This window comes from Hypanus sabinus, chromosome 6, assembly GCF_030144855.1.
Source record: "Hypanus sabinus isolate sHypSab1 chromosome 6, sHypSab1.hap1, whole genome shotgun sequence".
In the NCBI taxonomy this organism is placed as follows: Eukaryota; Metazoa; Chordata; class Chondrichthyes; order Myliobatiformes; family Dasyatidae; genus Hypanus; species Hypanus sabinus.
The window spans coordinates 4,701,714-4,723,968 of NC_082711.1; the positions used below are offsets into that span (position 1 = coordinate 4,701,714).

At 46.5% G+C, this 22,255-nt stretch overlaps 1 protein-coding gene across 5 annotated transcripts in view; it reads left to right on the top strand.

The window, feature by feature from the left end:
- Positions 1-22,255, top strand: part of ppp1r16a (protein phosphatase 1, regulatory subunit 16A) — a 136,803-nt gene that overhangs the window by 90,113 nt on the left and 24,435 nt on the right. For all 5 annotated transcript variants that reach the window (XM_059971576.1, XM_059971579.1, XM_059971578.1 and 2 more), the window contains exons 4-8: positions 4,542-4,687; positions 9,210-9,313; positions 10,405-10,529; positions 20,166-20,291; positions 20,780-20,855. In XM_059971576.1, coding sequence (XP_059827559.1) covers positions 4,542-4,687; positions 9,210-9,313; positions 10,405-10,529; positions 20,166-20,291; positions 20,780-20,855 — 577 coding nt within the window. The remainder of the gene's footprint in view (positions 1-4,541; positions 4,688-9,209; positions 9,314-10,404; positions 10,530-20,165; positions 20,292-20,779; positions 20,856-22,255) is intronic.

Consider the following 22,255-nt stretch of genomic DNA (forward strand, 5'->3'; position numbering starts at 1 on the left):
TGGGAACTATAGACCAGTGAGTCTTACATCAGTGGTCTGCAAACTACTGGAAAGGATTCTTAGAGATAGGATCTACGAGCATTTGGAGAAGTACAGTCTACTCATGGATAGTCAACATGGCTATGTGAAGGGAAGATCGTGCCTCACGAGCCTGATTGAATTTTTTGAAGAGGTCACAAAAGAAATTGATGAGGGTAGGGCAGTGGATGTGGTCTACATGGACTTTAGCAAGGCATTTGACAAGGTCCCTCACAAGAGACTCATCCAGAAAGTCATGAGGCATGGGAGAAGTGGAACCTTGGCTGTTTGGATAAAAAATTGGCTTAAAGGAAGAAAGCAGAGGGTAGTTGTGGAAGGAAAGTACAGGATTAATGGTCAGTTACTTAAGAGTGTGGATGAACAAAGGGACTTTGGGATTCAAATCTATACATCCCTCAAGGTCGCTGTACAGGTTGATAGGGTAGTTAGGAAGGCGTATGGGATGCTAGGCTTCATTAACAGGGGGATTGAGTTCAAGAGTAGAGAGGTCATGTTGCAACTCTACAAATCTCTGGTGAGACCACACTTAGAGTTTTGTGTTCAATTCTGGTCCCCTCATTATAGGAAGGATGTGGAAGCTGTGGAGCAGGTGCAGAGGAGATTTACCAGGATGTTGCCTGGTTTGGAGAACAAGCCATATGAAGCAAGGTTAGCAGAGCTGGGACTTTTCTCTTTGGAGTGTAGAAGACTGAGAGGGGACTTGATAGAGGTCTACAAGATTATGAAAGGCATAGATAGGGTGGATAGTCAGTACCTGTTTCCCAGGGCACCAATAGTAAACACCAGAGGGCATATGTACAAAATTAAGGGAGGGAAGTTTAGGGGAGACATCAGGGTTAAGCTTTCTTACACAGAGGGTTGTGAGTGCCTGGAATGACTTGCCAGGGATGGTGGTAGAGGCTAAAACATTAGGGGTATTTAAGAGCCTCTTGGACAGGCACATGGATGAAAGAAAAATAGAGGGTTATGGGGTAGTGTGGGTTTAGTACTTTTTTAAGGATTATATGGGTCGGCATAACATGAAGAGCTGAAGGGCCTGTGCTGTGCCATAGTGTTCTATGGTAAGGGAATTACGGAGGTATGAGAGGAGTTGGCCAGAATTGATTGGAAAAGAACACTGGCAGGAATGACAGCAGAGCAAATTTCTGAAAACAGTTTGTCCATCCCAAAGAAGAAGAAGTACTCTAAAGGAAAAATGACACAACCATGGCTAACAAGAGAAGTCAGAGCCAACATAAGCACCAAAGAAAGGAAAGATAATAAAGGAAAAATTGGCAGAGCGTTAGATGATTGGAAGCTTTCAAATACCAACCAGAAGGCAACTCAGGAAGTCATTAAGAAGGTAAAGATGGAATATGAAAGGATTCTTTTTACATTATGTGTTAATGATTTGGATGATGGAATTGATGGCTTTATGACCAAGTTTGCATTCAATATGAAGATAGGTAGAAGGGCAGGTAGTTTTGAGGATGAAGAGAATGTTTTGAAGGTCTTAGACAGATCAGGAGAATGGGCAAAGAAGTGGCAGATGGAATAGTGTTGGGAAGTGTATGGTCATGCACTTTGGTAGAAGAAATGAAAGGGTTGACCATTTTCTAAATGGAGAGGAAATACAACAAAACTGAAGCACAAAGGGTCTTGGGAGTACAGGATTCCCTAAAGGTTAATTTGCAGGTTGAGTGTGTGGAGAGGAAAACAAATGTGATGTTGGCATTCATTTCAAGAAGACGAGAATATAACAGCAAGGATGTAATGTTGAGGCTTTGTAAAACACTGCTGAGGCTTCACTTGGAGTATTGTGAGCACTTTTGTGCCCCTGATTTTAGAAAGGATGTGCTGAACTGGAGAGGATTTAAAGGAGGCTCATGAAAATGATTCCAGGATTAAGTGGCTTGTCATATGAAGAGCATTTGATGGCTCTGGGCCTGTATTCACTGGAATTCAGAAGAATAAGGGGTGACCTCATTGAAACCTATCGAATGGTGAAAGAGTGGATGTGGAGAGGATGGTAGGAGATTCTAAGACCAGAGGACAGCATCAGGTTAGAGGGGTATCCTTTTATAAAAGAGATGAGGAGGAATTTCTTTAGCCAGAGAGTGGTGAATCTGTGGAATTCATTGCTACACACTGCTGTGGAGGCCAACTCTGTATGTAAATTTAAGGCAGAGGTTGATAGATTCTTGGTCAATGCATGAAAGGATACTGGTAGAAGGCAGGAGATTGGGGCCAGAAGGAAAATTGGATCAGCTATGATGAAATTGTGGAACAGACTCGATGAGCCAAATGGCCTGTTTCTGCTCCTATATCTTATGGAGTTACAGTCCCTAATGTAAGCCCCTGCCACCACCCCAGACAGTAAATTCCTTGCAAGCAGAACAAGTACTACACCTGCCCCTACACCTCCTCCCTCACTACCATTTAGGGTGCCAAACTGTCTTTCTAGGTGAAGCGACACTTCACCTATAAATCTGTTGGGATCATCTGCTGTATCCAGTGTGGCCTTTTGTATATCGGTGAGACCCAGCACAGACTGGGAGTCTGCTTCACCGAGCACCTATGCTCCGTCTGCCAGTAAAAGCAGGATCTCCCAGTGGCCATCCATTTTAATTTGGCTTCCCATTCTCATTCCGACATGTCAGTTCATGGCCTTCTCTACTTGTCACGTTGAGGCCACACTCAGGTTGGAGGATCTGAGTAGCCTCCAGCCTGATGGCATGAACATCAATTTCTCAAACTTCTGGTAATACTCCCCCCACCCCCCTTCACCATTCCCCATTCCCCTCTCAACCCTTATTACCTCCCTCTGATACTTCTCCCCCTTTTCTTTCTTCCATGGACTTCTCTCCTCTCCTATCAGATTCCCCCTTCTCCAGCCCTGTATCTCTTTCACCAATCAACTCCCCAGCACTTTACTCCCCCCCCCCAGCTTTGCATATCATCTTGTGGTTTTTCTTCACCCCCCCCCATTCTGATTCCTCATTCTTTTTTCCAGTCCTGATGAAGTGCCTCGGCCCGAAACATTGACTGTATTCTTTTCTATAGATGCTGCCTGACCTGCTGAGCATTTTGTGTGTGTTGCTTTGGATTTCCAGCATCTGCAGATTTTCTCATGTTTGTGCATTCCAGACACCCACCACTCTTTGCGCAAAAAAAACCTTGCCACTCACATCTCCTTTGAAAATACCCCCCCCCTCATCTTAAATGCACATCCTCTGGTAATAGACATTTCAACCTGTGGGAAAGGATACTGTCTGTCCTCTCTTATTTATGCCTCTCATAATCTTGTAAACCTCCATTAGATCTCCCCTCAGCCTCTACCGCTCCAGAAAAATCAACCCATTATCCAACCTCTCGTATTTGCACATGCCCTCTAATCAAGGCAGCATCCTGATAAACCTCTTCTGCACCCTCTCCAAAGCCCCAACATCTTTACAGAGGTGTCTGACTTGCTGAGTTCCTCCAGCATTTTGTATGTGTTGCTCTGAATTTCACACATTTGCAAAATCTCTTGCGTTTAAAGTTCATCTCTTTCCTTACAACAACCTTCTTCACAGTCTGCTAGTGCTAATGGTGGAGCTGTTTGGGAGGGGGAGTTTACTTGTGGCCTCACTCCCCAGTCATAGCCCTTCAATCTGTTCCCTTCCTCTTTGAGAGATTTGGTACGTCACCAAAGACAAATAAGTTTCTCAGATGCACTGTGGAGAGCATTCTAACTGGTTGCATCATCATCTGATATCGAGGGGCCATAGCACAGGGTTGGAAAAAGCCGCAGAGAGTTGTAAACTCAGCCATCATCATGGACGCTAGCCTCCCCAGCATCTACAGCATCTTCAAAAGGTGATGCATCAAAAGGACCCCGATCACCCAGGACATGCCCTCTTCTCATTGCTACTGTCAGAGAGGAAGTACAGGAGCCTGAAGGCACATGCTTAATGTATCAGGAACAGCTTCTTCCATCTGCCATCAGATTCCTGAAAGGACATTTTCCCGCTCTTTTTGCACTACCTCTTTAGGTTCACACACGTGCAGCCTCTGACTTCCAAATTTTACATACCTCACTGCCTGGTATGGGAACTGTACCTCATTTAATTGCAGGACTTTGCAGTGTGGCACGGACAGCCCAGTGCGTCTGTAGTTGTGAACTTCCCATGATTCAGGACATCTACAAAGCCAAGTGTGTAAAAAAGGCCCATAGGATCATTGGGGACTTGAGTCACCCCAACCACAATCTATTCCAGCTGCTACAATCCGGGAAACGGTACCGCAGCATAAAAGCCAGGACCAACAGGCTCCGGGACAGCTTCTTCCACCAGGCCATCAGACTTATGAACTGATGCTAATTTGAGTGTATTCTATTATTATAAATTACTATGATCACACATTTAGACAGAGACATAACGTAAAGGTTTTTACTCCTCCTGTATGTGAAGGATGTAAGAAATAAGGTCAGTTCAATTTCATGGCATATGACAGTGCTTTTAAACCTGATTCTGATCTTGCAGTGCTGTATCGACGACTACAGAGAGATCGTGAAGCTTTTGCTGGAAGCTGGAGCCACTGTCAATGCGTGTGACAGTGAAGTGTGGACTCCTCTGCACGCAGCCGCCACCTGTGGACACCTACACCTGGTGCAACAACTGATTCAACAGTTACGTACTGTGCCTTCTTACATCCTGCGAACCGGTGGGAGGGGGGCTGGGGAGAGTGGCAGTGACATCCAGCTCCTTCTGAACCCTGCCCTCAGTCAGGGCACTGGCGCTGGCTATACGAATCAGTGTTTCATGTCACACGTGGGAGAATCATGTGCAGTTCTGGTCACCCTGGTTCCTTGGGGAGGTAGTGGGGATAAGCTCCCACTGCCTGTTAAATGTTCCCAATGGCATGTGTCTCAAATAGCCTCTGACATTTATATCCCGCTCCTGGCCTTCATGTGTGACTCAGCCCAGCCGACCAGTTTCTACTGACAGGAGAAGGGGCAAAGGCGGGTTACTGGCACCTTAAATGCAGTCGCTTCCGGCAGATGGGGCTCGTTGGCCGTGGTTGCCTGCTCATCCAGGAGAAGGGAAACTCTGATCTCAAACCACTTCAAAAGAGGTTCATAAAAATTATTCCAGGATTGAACAGTTTTTCATATGAAGATTATTTGATGGCTCTGGGCCTGTACTCACTGGAATTCAGAAAAATGAGTGGTGACCTAATTGAAATCTATCAACTGTTGAAAGGCCTCAACAGAATATTAGTACAGAAGATGTTTCCAATGGTGGGAGAGTCTAAGATCAGAGGACACAGCCTCAGAATAGAGTGACATCCTCTTAAAAGGGAGTTGAGGAGGAAGTTCTTTAGTCAGGGAGTGGTGAATCTTATTCATTCCCATAGGCATCTGAGGAGGCCAATTCATTTGGTCTATTTAAGGCAGAGGTTGATTGGTGTTTGATTGGTCGGGACATGAAACAACATGGGGAGAAGACACGAGATTGGGACTGTGAAGAAAATTAGATCAGCCATGATGAAATAGCAGAGCAGACTGAATGGGCCAAATGGCCTAACTCTGCTTCTGTATCTTATGGTCTTATTACAGGAAAGGTGCAGAGGATTTGGAGAGGGTGCAGAAGAGATTCACCAGAAGGATGGTAGTTTGTGCTATAAGGAGAGGCTTGATGAACTTGGGCTGTTTTCTCTGGAGCATCAGAGGCTGGGGGAGATCGGATAGAGGTTTATAAAGTGATAAGATGTGCAGATAGGGTAGAGAGAATAGCTCGACCTACTGAATATTGAAGTACTGGAGGTGGAGTGAATTTTCTATAGTTGGAGAGCCTAGGACCAGAGGGCACAGCTTTAAAAATAAAGGGACCTCCCTATAGAACAGAGATGAGGAATTTCTTTAGCTCGAGAGCAGTGACTCTGGGGAATTCATTGTCACAGAAAGCTCTAGAGGCCAAGTTATTGGGTATATTTAAAGTGAAGGTTGATAGGTTTTTGATTAATCAGGGCGTCAAAGATTAAGGGGAGAAGGCAAGAGAATGGGATAATAAATCAGCCCTAATGGAATGGCAGAGCGGACTCGATGGGCTGAATGGCCTAACTTTTCTCCTACTGTATGTCTCATGGAGAGAATGCACTTGTGAATACTGTGTGCCGTTCTGCTCGCCCCCATTACTGGAAGGGTGTGAAGGCTTTGGAGAGGGTGCAGAAGCTGGTAGTTTGAGAGGCTAGGGTTGTCTTCTCTGGAGCGGTGGAGATCTAAGAGAGCTTTATTATTATTTTACACAAAGGGTGGTGGACCTCCCGGAGTAGTGGACGCAGAAACAATAGGTTTTGGTAGATACATGAACAGGTAGGGAACAGAGGGATGTGGATCATTCTCATGCAGTTGGGCTTACTTTGATGCAGGGCACCATAGCATTTAGCATAGCACGATTACAGCTCGGGACACTTGGAGTTTGCAGTTCAATTCCAGCGTCCTCTGGAAGCAAGTTTGTATGTTTTTTTTGCTGTAGCATATGGATTTCCTCCGGTTGCTCCAGTTTCCTCCCACAGTCCAAAGACATACTGGTAGATAGAAACATAGAAAACCTACAGCACAATACAGGCCCTTCGGCCCACAAAGCTGTGCCGAACATGACCTTACCTGAGAACTACCTAGGCTTACACATAGCATTCTGTTTTTCTAAGCTCTATATACCTATCCAGGAGTCTCTGAAAAGACCAAATTATTTCTGCCTCCACCATCGTTGCCAGCAGCCCATTCCACGCACTCACCACTCTGTGTAAAAAAAACTTACCCCTGACATCTCCTCTGTAAAGCTGTACCCTCTCATGCTAGCCATTTCAGCCCTGGGAAAAAGCCTCTGACTATCCACACGATCAATGCCTCTCATTATTTTGTACACCTCTATCAGGTCACCTCTCATCCTCCGTCGCTCCAAGGAGAAAAGGCCGAGTTCACTCAACCTATTCTCATAAAGCATGCTCCCCAATCCAGGCAACATCCTTGTAAATCTACTCTGCACCCTTTCTATGGCTTCCACATCCTTCCTGTAGTGAGGCAACCAGAACTGAGCACAGTACTCCAAGTGGGGTCTGACCAGGGTCCTATATAGCTGCAACATTATCTCTCAGCTCCTAAAAATCCCACGATTGATAAAGGCCAATGCACTGAATGCCTTCTTAACCACTGAGTAAACCTTTGTAGCAGCTTTGAGAGTCCTTTGGACTCGGACCCCAAGATCCCTCTGATCCTCCACACTGCCAAGAGTCTTACCATTAATACTATATTCTGCCTTCGTATTTGAACTACCGAAATGAACCACTTCACACTTATCTGATTTGAACTCCATGTGCCACTTCTCAGCCCAGTTTTGCATCCTATCAATGTCCTGCTGTAACCTCTGACAGCCCTCCACACTATCCACAACACCTCCAACCTTTGTGTCATTAGCAAAATTACTAACCCATCCTTCCACTTCTTTATACAGGTCACTTATAAAAATCACGAAGAGTAAGGGTCCTAGAACAGATCCCTGAGGCGCACCACTGGTCACCATCCTCCATGCAAAATATGACCGGTCTACAACCACTCTTTGCCTTCTGTGGGCAAGCCAGTTCTGGGTCCACAAAACAATGTCCCCTTGGATCCCATGCCTCCTTACATTCTCAATAAGCCTTGCATGGGGTACCTTATCAAATTCCCATTTAACTGGTGTACTGTATATACGCCAGTTTAATATCACTGGCGTATATACACTACATCTACTGCTCTTCCTTCATCAATGTGTTTAGTCACATCCTAAATTGGTCATTGTAAATTGTCCTATGATTAGGCTAGGGTTAAATAGGTGGGCTGCTGGGGGTGTGGCTCAAAGGGCTGCAAATGTCTGTTCCCCTCTGGAACGCCACAAGCTGTATCGCAAAGGACCAACCACTATGCTATTGTAGCACCCAAATGCCTTAAATGTCCCTAATGTATCTGTCTCTCCCACCACCCCTGTTTCCGTGCACTCACCAGTCTCTGTGTGGGGAAAAAAAACTTACCTCTGACATTTCCCCTCACCCCCCATTACTTCCTCCAATCACTGTAAAGTTATGCCCCCTGATATTAGCCATTTCCACAGTGGGTAAAAGTCATTGGCTGTCCCCTCAATCTATGCCTCCAACCATCTTAACATTTATTCCCTTATGTTGCTGTATTTCACTGGACGTTGGTCAGTGAAACATTGTCCGGTCTGGGTGGCCCTGTACTGTGGGGCTGGGTTTTCTCAGCAGTCCCACGTGGACATTGGTCAGTGAAACACTGTCCGGTCTGGGTGGCCTTGTACTGTGGGGCTGAGTTTTCTCAGCAGTCCCACGTGGACGTTGGTCAGTGAAACACTGTCCGGTCTGGGTGGCCCTGTACTGTGGGGCTGAGTTTTCTCAGCAGTCCCACGTGGACGTTGGTCAGTGAAACACTGTCCGGTCTGGGTGGCCCTGTGCTGTGGGGCTGGGTTTTCTCAGCAGTCCCACGTGGACGTTGGTCAATGAAACACTGTCCGGTCTGGGTGGCCCTGTGCTGTGGGGCTGAGTTTTCTCAGCAGTCCCACGTGGACGTTGGTCAGTGAAACACTGTCCGGTCTGGGTGGCCCTGTACTGTGGGGCTGAGTTTTCTCAGCAGTCCCACGTGGACGTTGGTCAGTGAAACACTGTCCGGTCTGGGTGGCCCTGTACTGTGGGGCTGGGTTTTCTCAGCAGTCCCACGTGGACGTTGGTCAGTGAAACACTGTCCGGTCTGGGTGGCCCTGTGCTGTGGGGCTGGGTTTTCTCAGCAGTCCCACGTGGACGTTGGTCAGTGAAACACTGTCCGGTCTGGGTGGCCCTGTGCTGTGGGGCTGGGTTTTCTCAGCAGTCCCACGTGGACGTTGGTCAGTGAAACACTGTCCGGTCTGGGTGGCCCTGTACTGTGGGGCTGGGTTTTCTCAGCAGTCCCACGTGGACGTTGGTCAGTGAAACACTGTCCGGTCTGGGTGGCCCTGTGCTGTGGGGCTGGGTTTTCTCAGCAGTCCCACGTGGACGTTGGTCAGTGAAACACTGTCCGGTCTGGGTGGCCCTGTACTGTGGGGCTGGGTTTTCTCAGCAGTCCCACGTGGACGTGGAATTCTCACGCTACATGGCCTAACGGTGAACTCTTTCCTCTCCAGTGGCGCTGACCTCCTGGCTGTAAATGCTGATGGCAATATGCCCTATGACTTGTGTGAGGACGAGGTAACTTTGGACTGCATCGAAAATGCAATGGCTCAACAAGGTGGGTGTGTATGAGGCTACTGTGTGTTTATTTTCTGGAGGGTAACATTAAAGATTAACTTTATTTGTCATGTATACATTGAAACAGTGAAATGCATCAGAATTGAGGTTCAATATCACTGGCATATGGTATGTGGTGAAATTTGCTGATTCTGATTCTGTAAAGATTAACTTTATTTGTGACGTGTGCATTGAAATAGACAGTGAAATGTGCCATTTTGTGTCACTGATCAACACAGTCTAATGATTATGCTGAGGGCAGCCCACAAGTGTCCATAAGACATTGAAGTACAGTAAGGCCTTTCAGCCCATCGAATCTTCTCTGCCATTCCATCATGGCTGATTTATTATCTCTCTCAACCCTATTCTCCTGCCTTCTCGCTGTATCTTTTAACACCCTGACTAATCAAGAACCGCTCAACCTCCATTTTAAATGCATCCAATGACCTAGCCTCCAAAGACATCTCTGGCATTGAATTCCACAGAATCACCACCCTTTAGCTAAAAAAAATTCCTCCTCATCTCCATTCTAAATGGACGACCCTCCATTCTGAGTCTGCTCTCTGATCCTAGGCTCCCCCACTCTAGGAAATATCCACTCTATTGAGGCCTTTCACTATTTGATGGGTTTCAGTGAGATCTCCCACAAACACAAATGTAGATTGTATAAGGGCGACTCTGACAGAAGTTGATAAATTGGTGGTGGTTGGGGTGTGGAGGGGGTGGGTTAGTGGGTGGAGGGGTTGATTAGCCTTACTGCTGGGTAAAAGTCACTGTTTTTGAGTCTGGTGGTCCTGGCATGGATGCAGTGTAGCCTCCTCCCTGATGGGAGTGGGACAACAGTCCACGAGCAGGGTGTGTGGGATCCTTCTTGATGTAACTGGTCCTTTTCTCCACCTTTCTGTATCCAGGTCCTGGATGGTGGGTAGGCTTTGTGCTAACCTGTGTACATGGTTTAACCTGCTCAGTGAAGGGGAGACAAAAAGACACGATAAGATGTATATCTGTTAGGTGTAGCTCTCCCTGCTGTGTACTGTGTTCCAGTTGGAGCGATCATCTTGTGAGCTGACCCGTGTTGGAACTACTTTCTAGGTGTCACTCAAGAGAAGATCGATGAGTGCCGCATGGCCACTGAAAGATGGATGATCAGCGATATCAGGACGCTGGTGGAGTCGCAGACAGACCTGAATCATGAGAATGAACTTGGTGCTTGTCTGGTACGTCCCTGCCGCTCTCGTGGTACATTTCTGCCCCTCTTCATCACCTGGACATTGTTTCCCTCAACAGAGCTCTGCCAGGCGTAGGGGTAGAGGCAGATACATTAGAGATTCTAAGAGAGAAATAAAAATGGAGTGTTATATAGGAGGGAAGGGCCAGATTGATCTTGGAGTAGGTTAAAAGGTTGGCACAGCATCTTAGGCCAAAGTGCCTGTACTGTTCTGTGATCTTATGTTCAGTAAAGGTGATTGGAGGAAAGAATTGGGGGACGTCTGAGGAAATTGCACAGAGAGTGGTGGGTGTGTGGACATGATGCCAGTAGAGGCAGCTAGAGTCATAGGATCGCAGAAAAGTACAGCACGGAAAGAGACCCTTCAGCCCATCTAGTCTGTGCCAAGCCATTTAAACTGCCTACTCACGTCAACCTACACTTGGACCACAGCCCTCCATGTACCTATTCAAACTTCTCCTAAGTGTTGAAATCAAACTCACACGGAGCACTTGTGCTGCGCACTCTCATCACCCACAGTGTGAAGAAGTTCCCCCTCATGTTCCTCCTAAATGTTTCACCTTTCATCTTTAGCCTATGAGCTCTGGTTGTAGTCCCATAAGATATAGGAACAGAATTAGGCCATTTGGCTCATAGAGTCTGCTCTGCCACTTCATCATGACTGATCCAATTTTCAACTCAGCCCCAAACTCCTACCTTCTCCCTGATTCCCTTCATGAGTTGACCAATCTAGAATCTATCAACTTCTGCCTGTGGTAAAGAATTCCACAGATTCACCACTCTCTGGCAAAAGAAATTCCTCCTCATCTCCGTTCTAAAATGACACCCCTCTATTCTGAGGCTGTATCCTCTGGTCCTCAATTTTCTCACCATAGGAAGCACCCTCTCCACATCCACTCTATCGAGGCCTTTCACCTTTCGATAGGTTTCAATGAGGTCACCCCTCATTCTTCTGAATTCCAGTGAATACAGGCCCAGAGCCAACAAATGCTCTTCATATGGCAAGCCTTTCTATCTTGGAATAATTTTTGTGAACCTCATTTTAATCCTCTCCAGTTTCAGCACATCCTTTCTAAGATAAGAAGCCCAAATCTGCTCTCAGAACTCCAAGTGAGGCCTCACCAGTACACCATTACATCCTTGCTGTTTTGTTCTAGTCCTCTTAAAATGAATGCTAAGATTACATTTGCCTTTCTCACCTCAGACTCAACCTGCAAATTACCCTTTAGGGAATCCTGCACGAGGACTCACAAGCCCCTTTGCACTTGGGTTTTGGAATTTTCTCTCTGCTTAGAAAATAGTCAACCCTTTCATTTCTTCTACCAAAGTGCATGACCATACATTCCTGACACTATATTCCATCTGCCACTTCTTTGTCCATTCTCCTAATCTGCCTAAGTCTTTCTGTAGCATCTCTACTTCCTCAAAACTACCTGCCCCTCCACCTATTTCATATTGTCAGCAACCTTTGCAACAAAGCCATCAATTCCATCATCCAAGTCATTGACATATAACGTAAAAAGAATCAGTCCCAACATGGACTCCTGTGGAACACCACTAGTCACCAGCAGCCAGACAGAAAAGGCTCCCTTTATTCCTACTCTTGCTTCCTGCCAATCAGCCATTGCTTTATCCATGCTAGAATCTTTCCTGTTTTACCAGCTTATTAAACAGCCTCATGTGTGGTACCTTGTCAAAGGACTTCTGAAAATCCAAGTACATATCAACTGGTTCTCCTTTGTCTATCCTGCTTGTTATTTCTTCAAAGAATTCTAACAGATTTGTCAGACAAGATTTTCCCTGGAGGAAACCATGCTGACTACGATCTATTTTGTCATGTGCCTCCAAGTACCCCGAGACTTAATCCTTAGCAAATCAACACCAATATCTGACAGAGGTCAGACCAGCTGGCCTTTAGTTTCCTTTTTTTTCTACTTCTCTCCCTTCTTGAAGTGTGGAGAGACCTTTGCAATTTTCCAGTCTTCCGGAAGCATTTCAGAATCTAGTGATCTGGAATCTCTTCAGCCACCTTTTTCAAAACCCTGGGGTGTACACCATCTGGGTCAGGTGACTTATCTACCTTCAGACCTTTCAGTTTCCCAAGAACCTTCTGCCTAGTAATGGTAACTTCATGATCCCTGACACCTGAAACTTCCACCAGACTGCTGGTGTCTTCCACAGTGAAGACTGATGCAAAATACTCATTCAGTCCATCTGCTGTTTCCCTGTGCCCCATTACTCTTCTCCAGTACTGTTTTCCAGTGGTCTGATATCCATTCTCACCTCTTTTACACTTTATGTATCTCAAGAAACTTTTGGTATCCTCTTTAATATTATTGGTGAGCTTACTTTCATATTCCAACTTTAACTTCCTAATGACTCCTTTAGTTGCCTTCTGTTGGTTTTTAAAAGCTTCTCAATCCTCTGACTAATTTTTGCTCTCGATCTGATATAATCCGGATCCTGGCACCCAGGAGGCAACATGCCATCTGGGAATCTCGTTCTTGCCCACAGAAACTCCTGCCCTAATGAATTCCCTATCACCATCGTGTACCTTTTCACCACCCCACCCTCCCCCACCCCTCCGAGTCACACAGGCAGACTCGGTGCCAGAGAGCTGCCCACCGTTTCTCTCCTCTGTTAGGCCACTTACCCAACAATATCCAAAGTGATATAAATGTTGTTTTGGGGGGGGGGGGTGAATGGGGAGATGGCCACAGGATTATACTGGCTTCTTAACCCTTTCCTCTTCCTGACCGTCTCCCAGTTTCCTATATCCTGCACCTTGGGTGTAACTACCTCTCTATATGTCCTATCATCCCCTCAGCCTCCCAAATGATCTGCAGTTCATTGTATTCCAGCTTTAACTCCTTAACGCAGTTTGTTTGAAGCTGCTGCTGCTGGATTATTTCATAATTGAAGGGCTCGCGGCCTTCCTCCACCCCACAAGAGGAGCATTTCAGAGGAAAAAACCTGCTCACACTTATCTACATATTGTGTCAGGAAACCTTCCTGAACTCCATCCCATCTAAACCCCTCGCTCTAGGGGGATGCCAGTCAATATTGGGGAACTTAAAATCTCCCATCACGACAACCCTGTTATTATCACACCTTTCCAGAATCTGTCTCCCTATCAATGTCCCTGTTACTATTGGGTGGTCTATAAAAAACACCCAGCAGAGCTATTGACCCCTTCCTGTTTCTAACTTCCACCCACAGAGACCCTGTAGACAATCCCTCCATGACTTCCTCCTTTTCTGCGGCCGTGACACTATCTCTGATCAGCAGTGCCACCCTCCCTGTCCTTTCTGAAACGTCATAGGAAGTCATTCCTGCCTGTGGCCATCAAACCTTACAACTCCTCCCTCGGAGTGTCAGACACCCTGAGCCAATAGACTAGTCCTGGACTTATTTCCACTTGGCATAATTAACTTATTATTTAATTTGTGGTTTTATTTTGCTATATTTCTACACTATTCTTGGTTGGTGTGACTGTAACGAAACCCAATTTCCCTCGGGATCAATAAAGTCTGTCTGTCTGTAAATCCTGGCACTCTAAGTAACCACTCCTGCCCCTGAGCCATCCAAGTCTCCATAATGGCCACCACATCATATCTCCAAGTACTGATCCACACTCTATGCTCATCCACTTTGTTCATGATGCTTCTTGCATTAAAATAGACACATCTCAAACCATCGATCTGAGTGCAACCCTCTCTTATCACCTGTCTATCCTGCCTCTTGCACTGTCTCCAAGCTTTCTCTATTTGTGAGCCAACCACCCCTTCCTCCAGATCAGTTCCCACCCCCCCAACAATTCTAGTTTAATCTCTCCCCAGTAGCCTTAGCAAACCCCCCTGCCAGGATATTGGTCCCCCTCAGATTCAAGTGCAACCTGTCATTTTTGTTCAGGTCACACCTGCCCCAAAAGAGGTCCCAGTGATCCAGAAATTTGAATCCCTGCCTCCTGTTCCAATCCCTCAGCCATGCATTTATCCTCCACCTCACTCTATTCCTATACTCACTGTCTTGTGGCATAGGCAGTAATCCCAAGATTACGTTTGAGGTCCTGCTTCTCAACTTTCTTCCTAACTCCCTGTAGCCTGTTTTCAGGACCTCCTCCCTTTTCCTACCTATGTTGTTGGTTCCAATATATACCATGACCACTGGCTGTTCACCCTCCCACTTCAGGATATGTTGGACGCGATCAGAAACATCTCGAACCCTGGCACCTGGGAGGCAAACTACCATCCGAGTTTCTTTCCTGCATCCACCGAATCACCAGTTTGACCCCCGAACTATCGAGTCCCCTATTACTGCTGCCTTCTTCCTTTCCCTACCCTTCTGAGCCACAGGGCCGGACTCTGTGCCAGGGGTGTGGCCACTGTTGCTTCCCCCAGGTAGGCCGTTTCCCCCCACCCCCCCCAACAGTATTCAAACAGGAGTACTTATTGCTAAGGGGGACAGCCACAGGGGTACTCTGCAGTATCTGACTCTTGCCCTTCCCCTCCTGACTATTACCCACTTATCAGTCTCCCGAGGCCCCGGTATGGCTACTTGCCTACAGCTTCTCTCTATCACCTCCTCGCTCTCCCTGACCTGACGAAGGTCATTGAGCTGCGTCTTCAGTTCCATAACGCGGTCCCTTAGGAGCTGCAGCTTGACGCACTTGGCGCAGATGTGGCCATCTGGGAGGCTGGGAGTCTCCCGGACATCCCACATCTGACACCTAGTATAGAACACCGCCCTCACAGACATACTTTTTGTTTCTATTCTACACAAGTAACGTACTTTGCCTCGACCTGTTATCGCCAAAGCCCTGTTGAGCCAAAGCCCTCCTACTGTGTGTACATCTACTGTCACCCGCTCTATAAAGCTGTTTTCTTTTTAAATTCTTCCTACTGGTCTAACTCACTGACGTCCACCCGCTTGCACAATTGTGCCTCGATCAAACCACTTAGATGGGGTGGAGTTTGTTAGGTGTGTTCAGGGAGGTTTCCTGACACGATATGTAGATAAGCCTACATGAGGAGTGGTTGTACTTAATCTGGTATTGGGAAATGAACTGAGAGGTAATGTTGCAGTTATATAGGTCAGACCCCACTTGGAGTACTGTGCACAGTTTTGGTCACCTCACTACTGGAAGGATGTGGAAACTCTATAAAAGGTGGTAGAGTGGATTTACAAGGATGTTGCCTGGATTGGGGAGCATGCCTTATGAGAATAGGTTGAGTGAACTCAGCCTTTTCTCCTTGGAGTGACGGAGGATGAGAGGTGACCTGATGGAGGTGTATAAGATGATGAGAGGCATTGATCATGTGGATAGTCAGAGGCTTTCTCCTGGGGCTGAAATGGCTAACACGAGAGGGCACAGTTTTAAGGTGCTGGGGTGTAGGTACAGAGGAGATGTCAGGGTTAAGTTTTTTATGCAGAGAGTGGTGAGTGTGTGGAATGGGCTGCCGGCAACCATGGTGGAGGCAGATATGATAGGGTCTTTTAAGAGACTCCTGAATAGGTACATGGTGCTCAGAAAAATAGAGGGCTAGGGGTAACCATAAGTAATTTCTAATGTAAGGACATGTTCAGCACAGCATTGTGGGCCAAAGGGCCTGTATTGTGCTGTAGGTTTTCTATGTTTCTATAAACCCCTTGCTCTAGGGAGATGCCAATCAATATTGGGGAAATTAAAATCTCCCATCATGACAACCCTGTTATTATTGGCCTTTACCTTCTCTGCTCGGGCAGCCTCAAGCCGCCTTTTAGCTGCCCTGCTTCCTACTTTGTGTTCTCTTCGTAAGCTGCTCTTTTTTTCTTCTCTGCCTGTACTTACTATGCACCTTTCTCTCTTAAGCAGGACTTCAACATCTCTTGAAACCAGGATTTTCTACAACTGTTATCTTTACCATTTTTTCTCCAGGCACATATAAGCTTTGTACTCTCAAAAATGCACTTTTGAATGCCTCTCACTCCCCAGTGTGATACATTTAGGGCTCTTAAGGGACTCTTAGATAGACACATGGATGTAGAAAAATAGAGGGTTATGTGGGAGGGAAGGGTTAGATTGACCTTGCAGTAGGTTAAAAGCCTGGCACAACATGGACCAAAGGCCTGCACTGTGCTGTGCTGTTCAAATGTTCCAAAGGGACTGGTTCAGCTGCAGCTTGTACTTCGATAAGCTGACCAGTTTCTGGGCTGTCACTAACCCGAGCATCTTTAATTCCCCCATCTTTGTTCCAAGTGAGTTGCTTTGAGACTGGGTATAAAGTTGGAGTGGTGTCCTAGCTTTTCTGAACACCTTTCATGTGGCATTTTATCAAGTACCTTCTGGAAACACAAGATTTTGTATCATTGGAGCACCATACAAGCTTCCAGCAGGTCAAGCAGCATCTGTGGAAGGAAATTGGCTGTGGAGACCCTCCATCAGTCCAGCACAGTTTCTGCAGTCTCTTGTGTCTCCTGAATGATAATCGGTTTATCCCTGTCACGTGTACTGAGGCATAATGAAAAGCTTTTGTTTATGTGCCACCTAGCCAGACCATTCCATATGTACGTATGTACATAAAGGTAGTGCAAATGGTAAATATCAGAATGATATTTCCACAGCCGCCTGTGGTAATTAATTCCATAGATTCACCATCCACTAGCTAAAGAAATGCTTCATCATCTCTGTTCTAAATGGATTTCCCTCTATTGTAGGAAACATCTTCTCCACATCTGTAGAAACATAGAAAATGGGTACAGGAGTAGGCCATTCGGCCCTTTGAGCCTGAACTGCCTTTCAGTATGATCATCCAACTCAGAACCCTGTACCTGCTTTCTCTCCATACCCCCGATCCCTTTAGCCACAAGGGCCACATCTAACTTCCTCTTAAATATAGCCAATGAACAGGCCTCAACTGTTCCCTGTGGCAGAGAATTCCACAGATTCACCACTTTTTGTGTGAAGAAGTTTTTCCTCCTCTCGGTCCTAAAAGGTTTCCCTTTTATCCTTAAACTGTGACCCCCTCATTCTGGACTTCCCCAACATCGGAAACAATCTTCCTGCATCTAGCCTGTCCAATCCCTTTAGAATTTTATACGTTTCAATAAGATCCCCCCTCAATCTTCTAAATTCCAGTGAGTATAAGCCTAGTCCAGGGGTCAGCAACCTTTACCACTGAAAGAGCCACTTGGACCCATTTCCCACAGAAAAGAAAACACTGGGAGCCGCAAAACCCGTTTGACGTTTAAAATGAAATTACACTGCATACAACGTTTTGTTTTGCCTTTATGCTATGTATAAACAAACTATAATGTGTTGCATTTATGAAATTGATGAACTCCTGCAGAGAAAACGAAATTACATTTCTGCATGCAACAAAAACATTTTGAACTCCGAAAAAAAGACGTTGGGTTGAAGGTTACTTTTAAGTAAAATACTCAATGTCTATTTGAGTCCTTCTTGTATTTATGAAAAACGCCAAACTTAAATTTGCCACCAGCAGCAAACCAAAAATAACGTCAGCCAGCTGTCAACCTGAAAAATAAAAGGACTATTTCACTGAACAATGAAAACATATGAATATACGTAAAATAATAGGCAATTAAAATATTTATCATACTTGGTCAGGTTGACTCACACCTGACAATGCAGTCGTATTCAGTAGGGATGGATCGATGCTTAGGGGAGTGACCGGGAAGGATAATGTGTTTTTTTCCTCTCTGAACTCACAGAAGCGTTTCCCAAACGATGTTTGCATTGCAATGATTGCAGAATGTAAATACTCCGAATTTATCATGTCGTGACCTTGTTTGAACTCTCTCAAATTGGGGAAGTGAGACAATGTGCCTTTCTGTAAATCTCTGGCAAGCACTGTCAACTTGCGCTCGAATGCCAAAACATCCTCCAACATGTGCAGGGCTGTACGTCCTTACCCCTGAAGAGCTGTGTTCAGCGTGTTCAGGTGCGTTGTCATGTCTACCATGAAGTGTAGCTTTTCCAGCCACTCTGGCTGTTCCAGCTGAGGAAAGGTGAGCCTTTTGCTGCCCAGGAAAGTTTTCACTTCTTCCAGACACGCGACAAAGCGTTTCAGCACCTCCCCTCTGGACAGCCAGCGATAAAAACACGTTGTAGTGGTGTGCTACACGCAGTCAGTAAACTGCAGTCAAAGATAGCTTTATTCAAACTAAACAGCCTTGCTTTTAAGCCTCCCTCAACCCGCCCCCCCATGGGCACGGATGCTGCAAAAGACACGTACTCACAAACCCCCGTAGGCTATCTCCCTTAGCCTGAACGCTGGCTAATTGTGAGCCGGTTCGGATGTGTCAGGAAATGGGTCGCCACAACGTCTTATTTAGATTGTACAAGATCACCATAATCTTCAAATTTAGAATTACATTTCAAAAACTAACAAACTAACATAAAATACATTTTAATTAAATACTGACCAATTATTTCCCAAAGCAACAGGGAGCCGCAGCACAGACGTAAAAGAGCCACATGTGGCTCCGGAGCCGCGGGTTGCCAACCCCCGGCCTAGTCGATCCAGTCTTTCTTCATATGAAAGTCCTGCCATCCCAGGAATCAATCTGGTGAACCTTCTCTGTACTCCCTCTATGGCAAGAATGTCTTTCCTCAGATTAGGGGACCAAAACTGCACACAATACTCTAGGTGTGGTCTCACCAAGGCCTTGTACAACTGCAGTAGAACCTCCCTGCTCCTGTACTCAAATCCTTTTGCTATGAATACCAACATACCATTTGCCTTTTTCACCGCCTGCTGTACCTGCATGCCCACCTTCAATGACTGGTGTACAATGACACCCAGGTCTCGTTGCATCTCCCCTTTTCCTAATCGGCCACCGTTCAGATAATAATCTGTTTCCCTGTTCTTGCAACCAAAGTGGATAACCTCACATTTGTCCACATTAAATTGCATCTGCCAGGAGAAGCCAGGTGGGTGGGGGAGAGGGGATGGGAGGTGATAGGTGGAAAAGGTAAGGGGCTGGAGAAGGAATGTGATGAGTGGAGGGCAGACCATGGAAAAAAGGGAAAGAGGAAGGCACCGCGGGTGAGAAGAGGAGGTAAGAGGAGAATAGAAGAAGAAGAGAGGAGAAAAAAAGAATTTTTACCAGAAGGTATTCATGCCGTCCGGTTGGAGGCTACCCAGAAGGAATATGAGATGTTTCTCCTCCAACCTGAGTTTGGCCTCATCGTGCAGAAGAGGTAATGACAGACATGTCAAATCAGGAATGGGGATAGGAATTAAAATGTGTGAGGCAGGTACATTAACAATTTTTTAAAGACACATGGATAGGAAAGGATTAGAGAGATATGGGCCAAACATGGGTAAACAGAATGAGCTTCGGGACTTGGTCAGGGATTGGGAGGGTGGGTCACTGATTGGGGAGGTGGGTGGGGTGATGCATGGGATGGGGATGGGGAGGGCGAGTGTGGGATGGAGGGGAGGAGTGTGGGACGAGGTGGGGGTGGGGACAGTTGTACTGAGCTCTGTGCCTGCTGTCGAGCGGCATGTTGATCAGGGATTCGGAGAGTGGGTCAGTGATTGGGGACGAGGTGGGATGGGGTGGGGATGGGATAGAGGTGGTGACGGCCATACCTAGCTCTGTGTCTGCTATCGAGCAGCTCCACGTTGCGGCAGCCAACGGCTACACAGAAGCGGCGGAGTTATTGCTGAGCAACGGAGCGCGTGTGGACGTGAGGGACACTGACGGATGGGAGCCGCTGCACGCCGCTGCCTGCTGGGGACAGGTCAGTCTGTGGCAAGGGTTTCAGCTGTGAGGGTGGTGTTGGGGCAAGGGTCTGTCTGGCAAGGGAGAGCAGGTTGAGAACATACGGAGTGTCTGTCTCTTGGGGGAGAGGGGTCTTACCGGGAGGGGACAGGGCGGGATCAGTCCGTCAGGAGATATCTCCTGCTACAGGTGCGTCTCACGCTACAGGATCACCTCCTGCTACTGCCGCACCTCCCACTACTGCTGTACCTCCCACTACAGGTGCATCTTCCCCTGTAGTTGAGCCATTAGCTACATTTAATTTATCAGCCGATTCCCACTAGAGGCACAGGAGTCCTCACCTGTTGTCGAGGGGTCACTGACCAGATGTTGCTGAGACTGTGTTGAGGCTCTGACAACAGCAGACAGCCATGTAGATCAGGATGTGTTGTGGGTCTGTCTGGCCTCTTCCCGGTCAGCCTGTAGTACCTGGGATTAGTTACACACACATGCTGCCCCCCTTTGCAGGTTCACATGGTGGAACTCTTGGTGTGTCACGGAGCCAATCTCAACGCCAGGTCCATCTTGGACGAGTCTCCAATCGGTAAGCTGCCTTCTGTGACATTACTGACTTTTGTTGTCCTTTGGGAACTGGCGATCACATCAAATGGCGGTATTTCATTCCCCATTCCCATCCCATTCCAGGGGTGTTTTGAGTATTGGTATGTGCAGTTGCAGGGACCAAAGCCGGTGAGGGCAGTGAGCTCCTCACTAGTTGGGACATTGATTTTCATTTTCTGTCCATTTCTCCCACATTTGTTCTGTCTCCTGCACTCTGGAATGTGTTCATCTATGTTCTGTGTGACAATAAACTCAACCGTCATTATCGGATTGTCTTCGTTACAGACTTGCCTCTGATTACTTTTTCCTGTGCTGGCTCCGGTGCTTTTGGGACGCCCGTAAACTCACTAACTGGGACTTGTACAGTGTCTACGGATTCAGGAAATGTTCCTTATTCAGTACACAGAAGTCCCAATGAGAGGGTGCAATACTGGATCTCCTATTGGGGAATGAGACAGGGCAGGTGACAGAAGTCCCAATGAGAGGGTGCAATACTGGATCTCCTATTGGGGAATGAGACAGGGCAGGTGACAGAAGTTGCATCTAGTGATCATAAGCCATTAATTTCAAAGGTAGGTCTGGTTCATGGGTCGTGATTCTATATTGGAGAAAGGCCAATGTTGATGGTATCAGAAAGGATCTGGCAAGTGTGGATTTCTGGCAAAGGTGTACTTGGTAAATGGGTGACCTTCAAAAGTGAAATTTTGAGAATAGTGTTTGCATGTGCCTGTCAGAATAAAAGGCAAGGATAACAAGTTTAGGAAACCTTGGTTTTCGAGAGGTATCGCGGCCCTGGTCAAGAAGAAAGAGGTGCATAGCAGGTTTAGGCTGGTAGGAACAAATGAGGTGCTTATGGAGTATAAGAAATGCAAGAGAACACTTAAGAAAGAAATCAGGAGGGCCGAAAGAAGACATGATGATGCTCTAGCAGACAAGGTGAAGGAGAATGCTAAGGGATTCTACAGATATGTTAAGAGCAAAAGGATTGCAAGGAACAAAATTGGTCCTCTGGGAGATCAGAGCTGTTATCTATGCATGGAGCCAAAAGAGATAGGGGAGATCTTAAGTGACACACTCAAAATGCTGGAGAAATTCAGCAGGCCAGGCAGCAACTATGGAAAAGAGTAAACAGTCGACATTTCGGGCCGAGACCATTCCTCAGTGCTGATGAAGGGTCTTGGCCTGAAACGTTGACTGTTTACTCTTTTCCATAGATGCTGCCCGCCCTGCTGAGTTACTCCAGAATTTTCTGTGTGTTTCTTGGAATTCCCGCAGCTGCAGATTTTTTCATTTTTGAAATCTTAAGTGGATTTTTTTTGCATTTATTGAGAGACAGACACATAGCATATAGATGTGGACACATACAGATTACAGAGGAGGAAT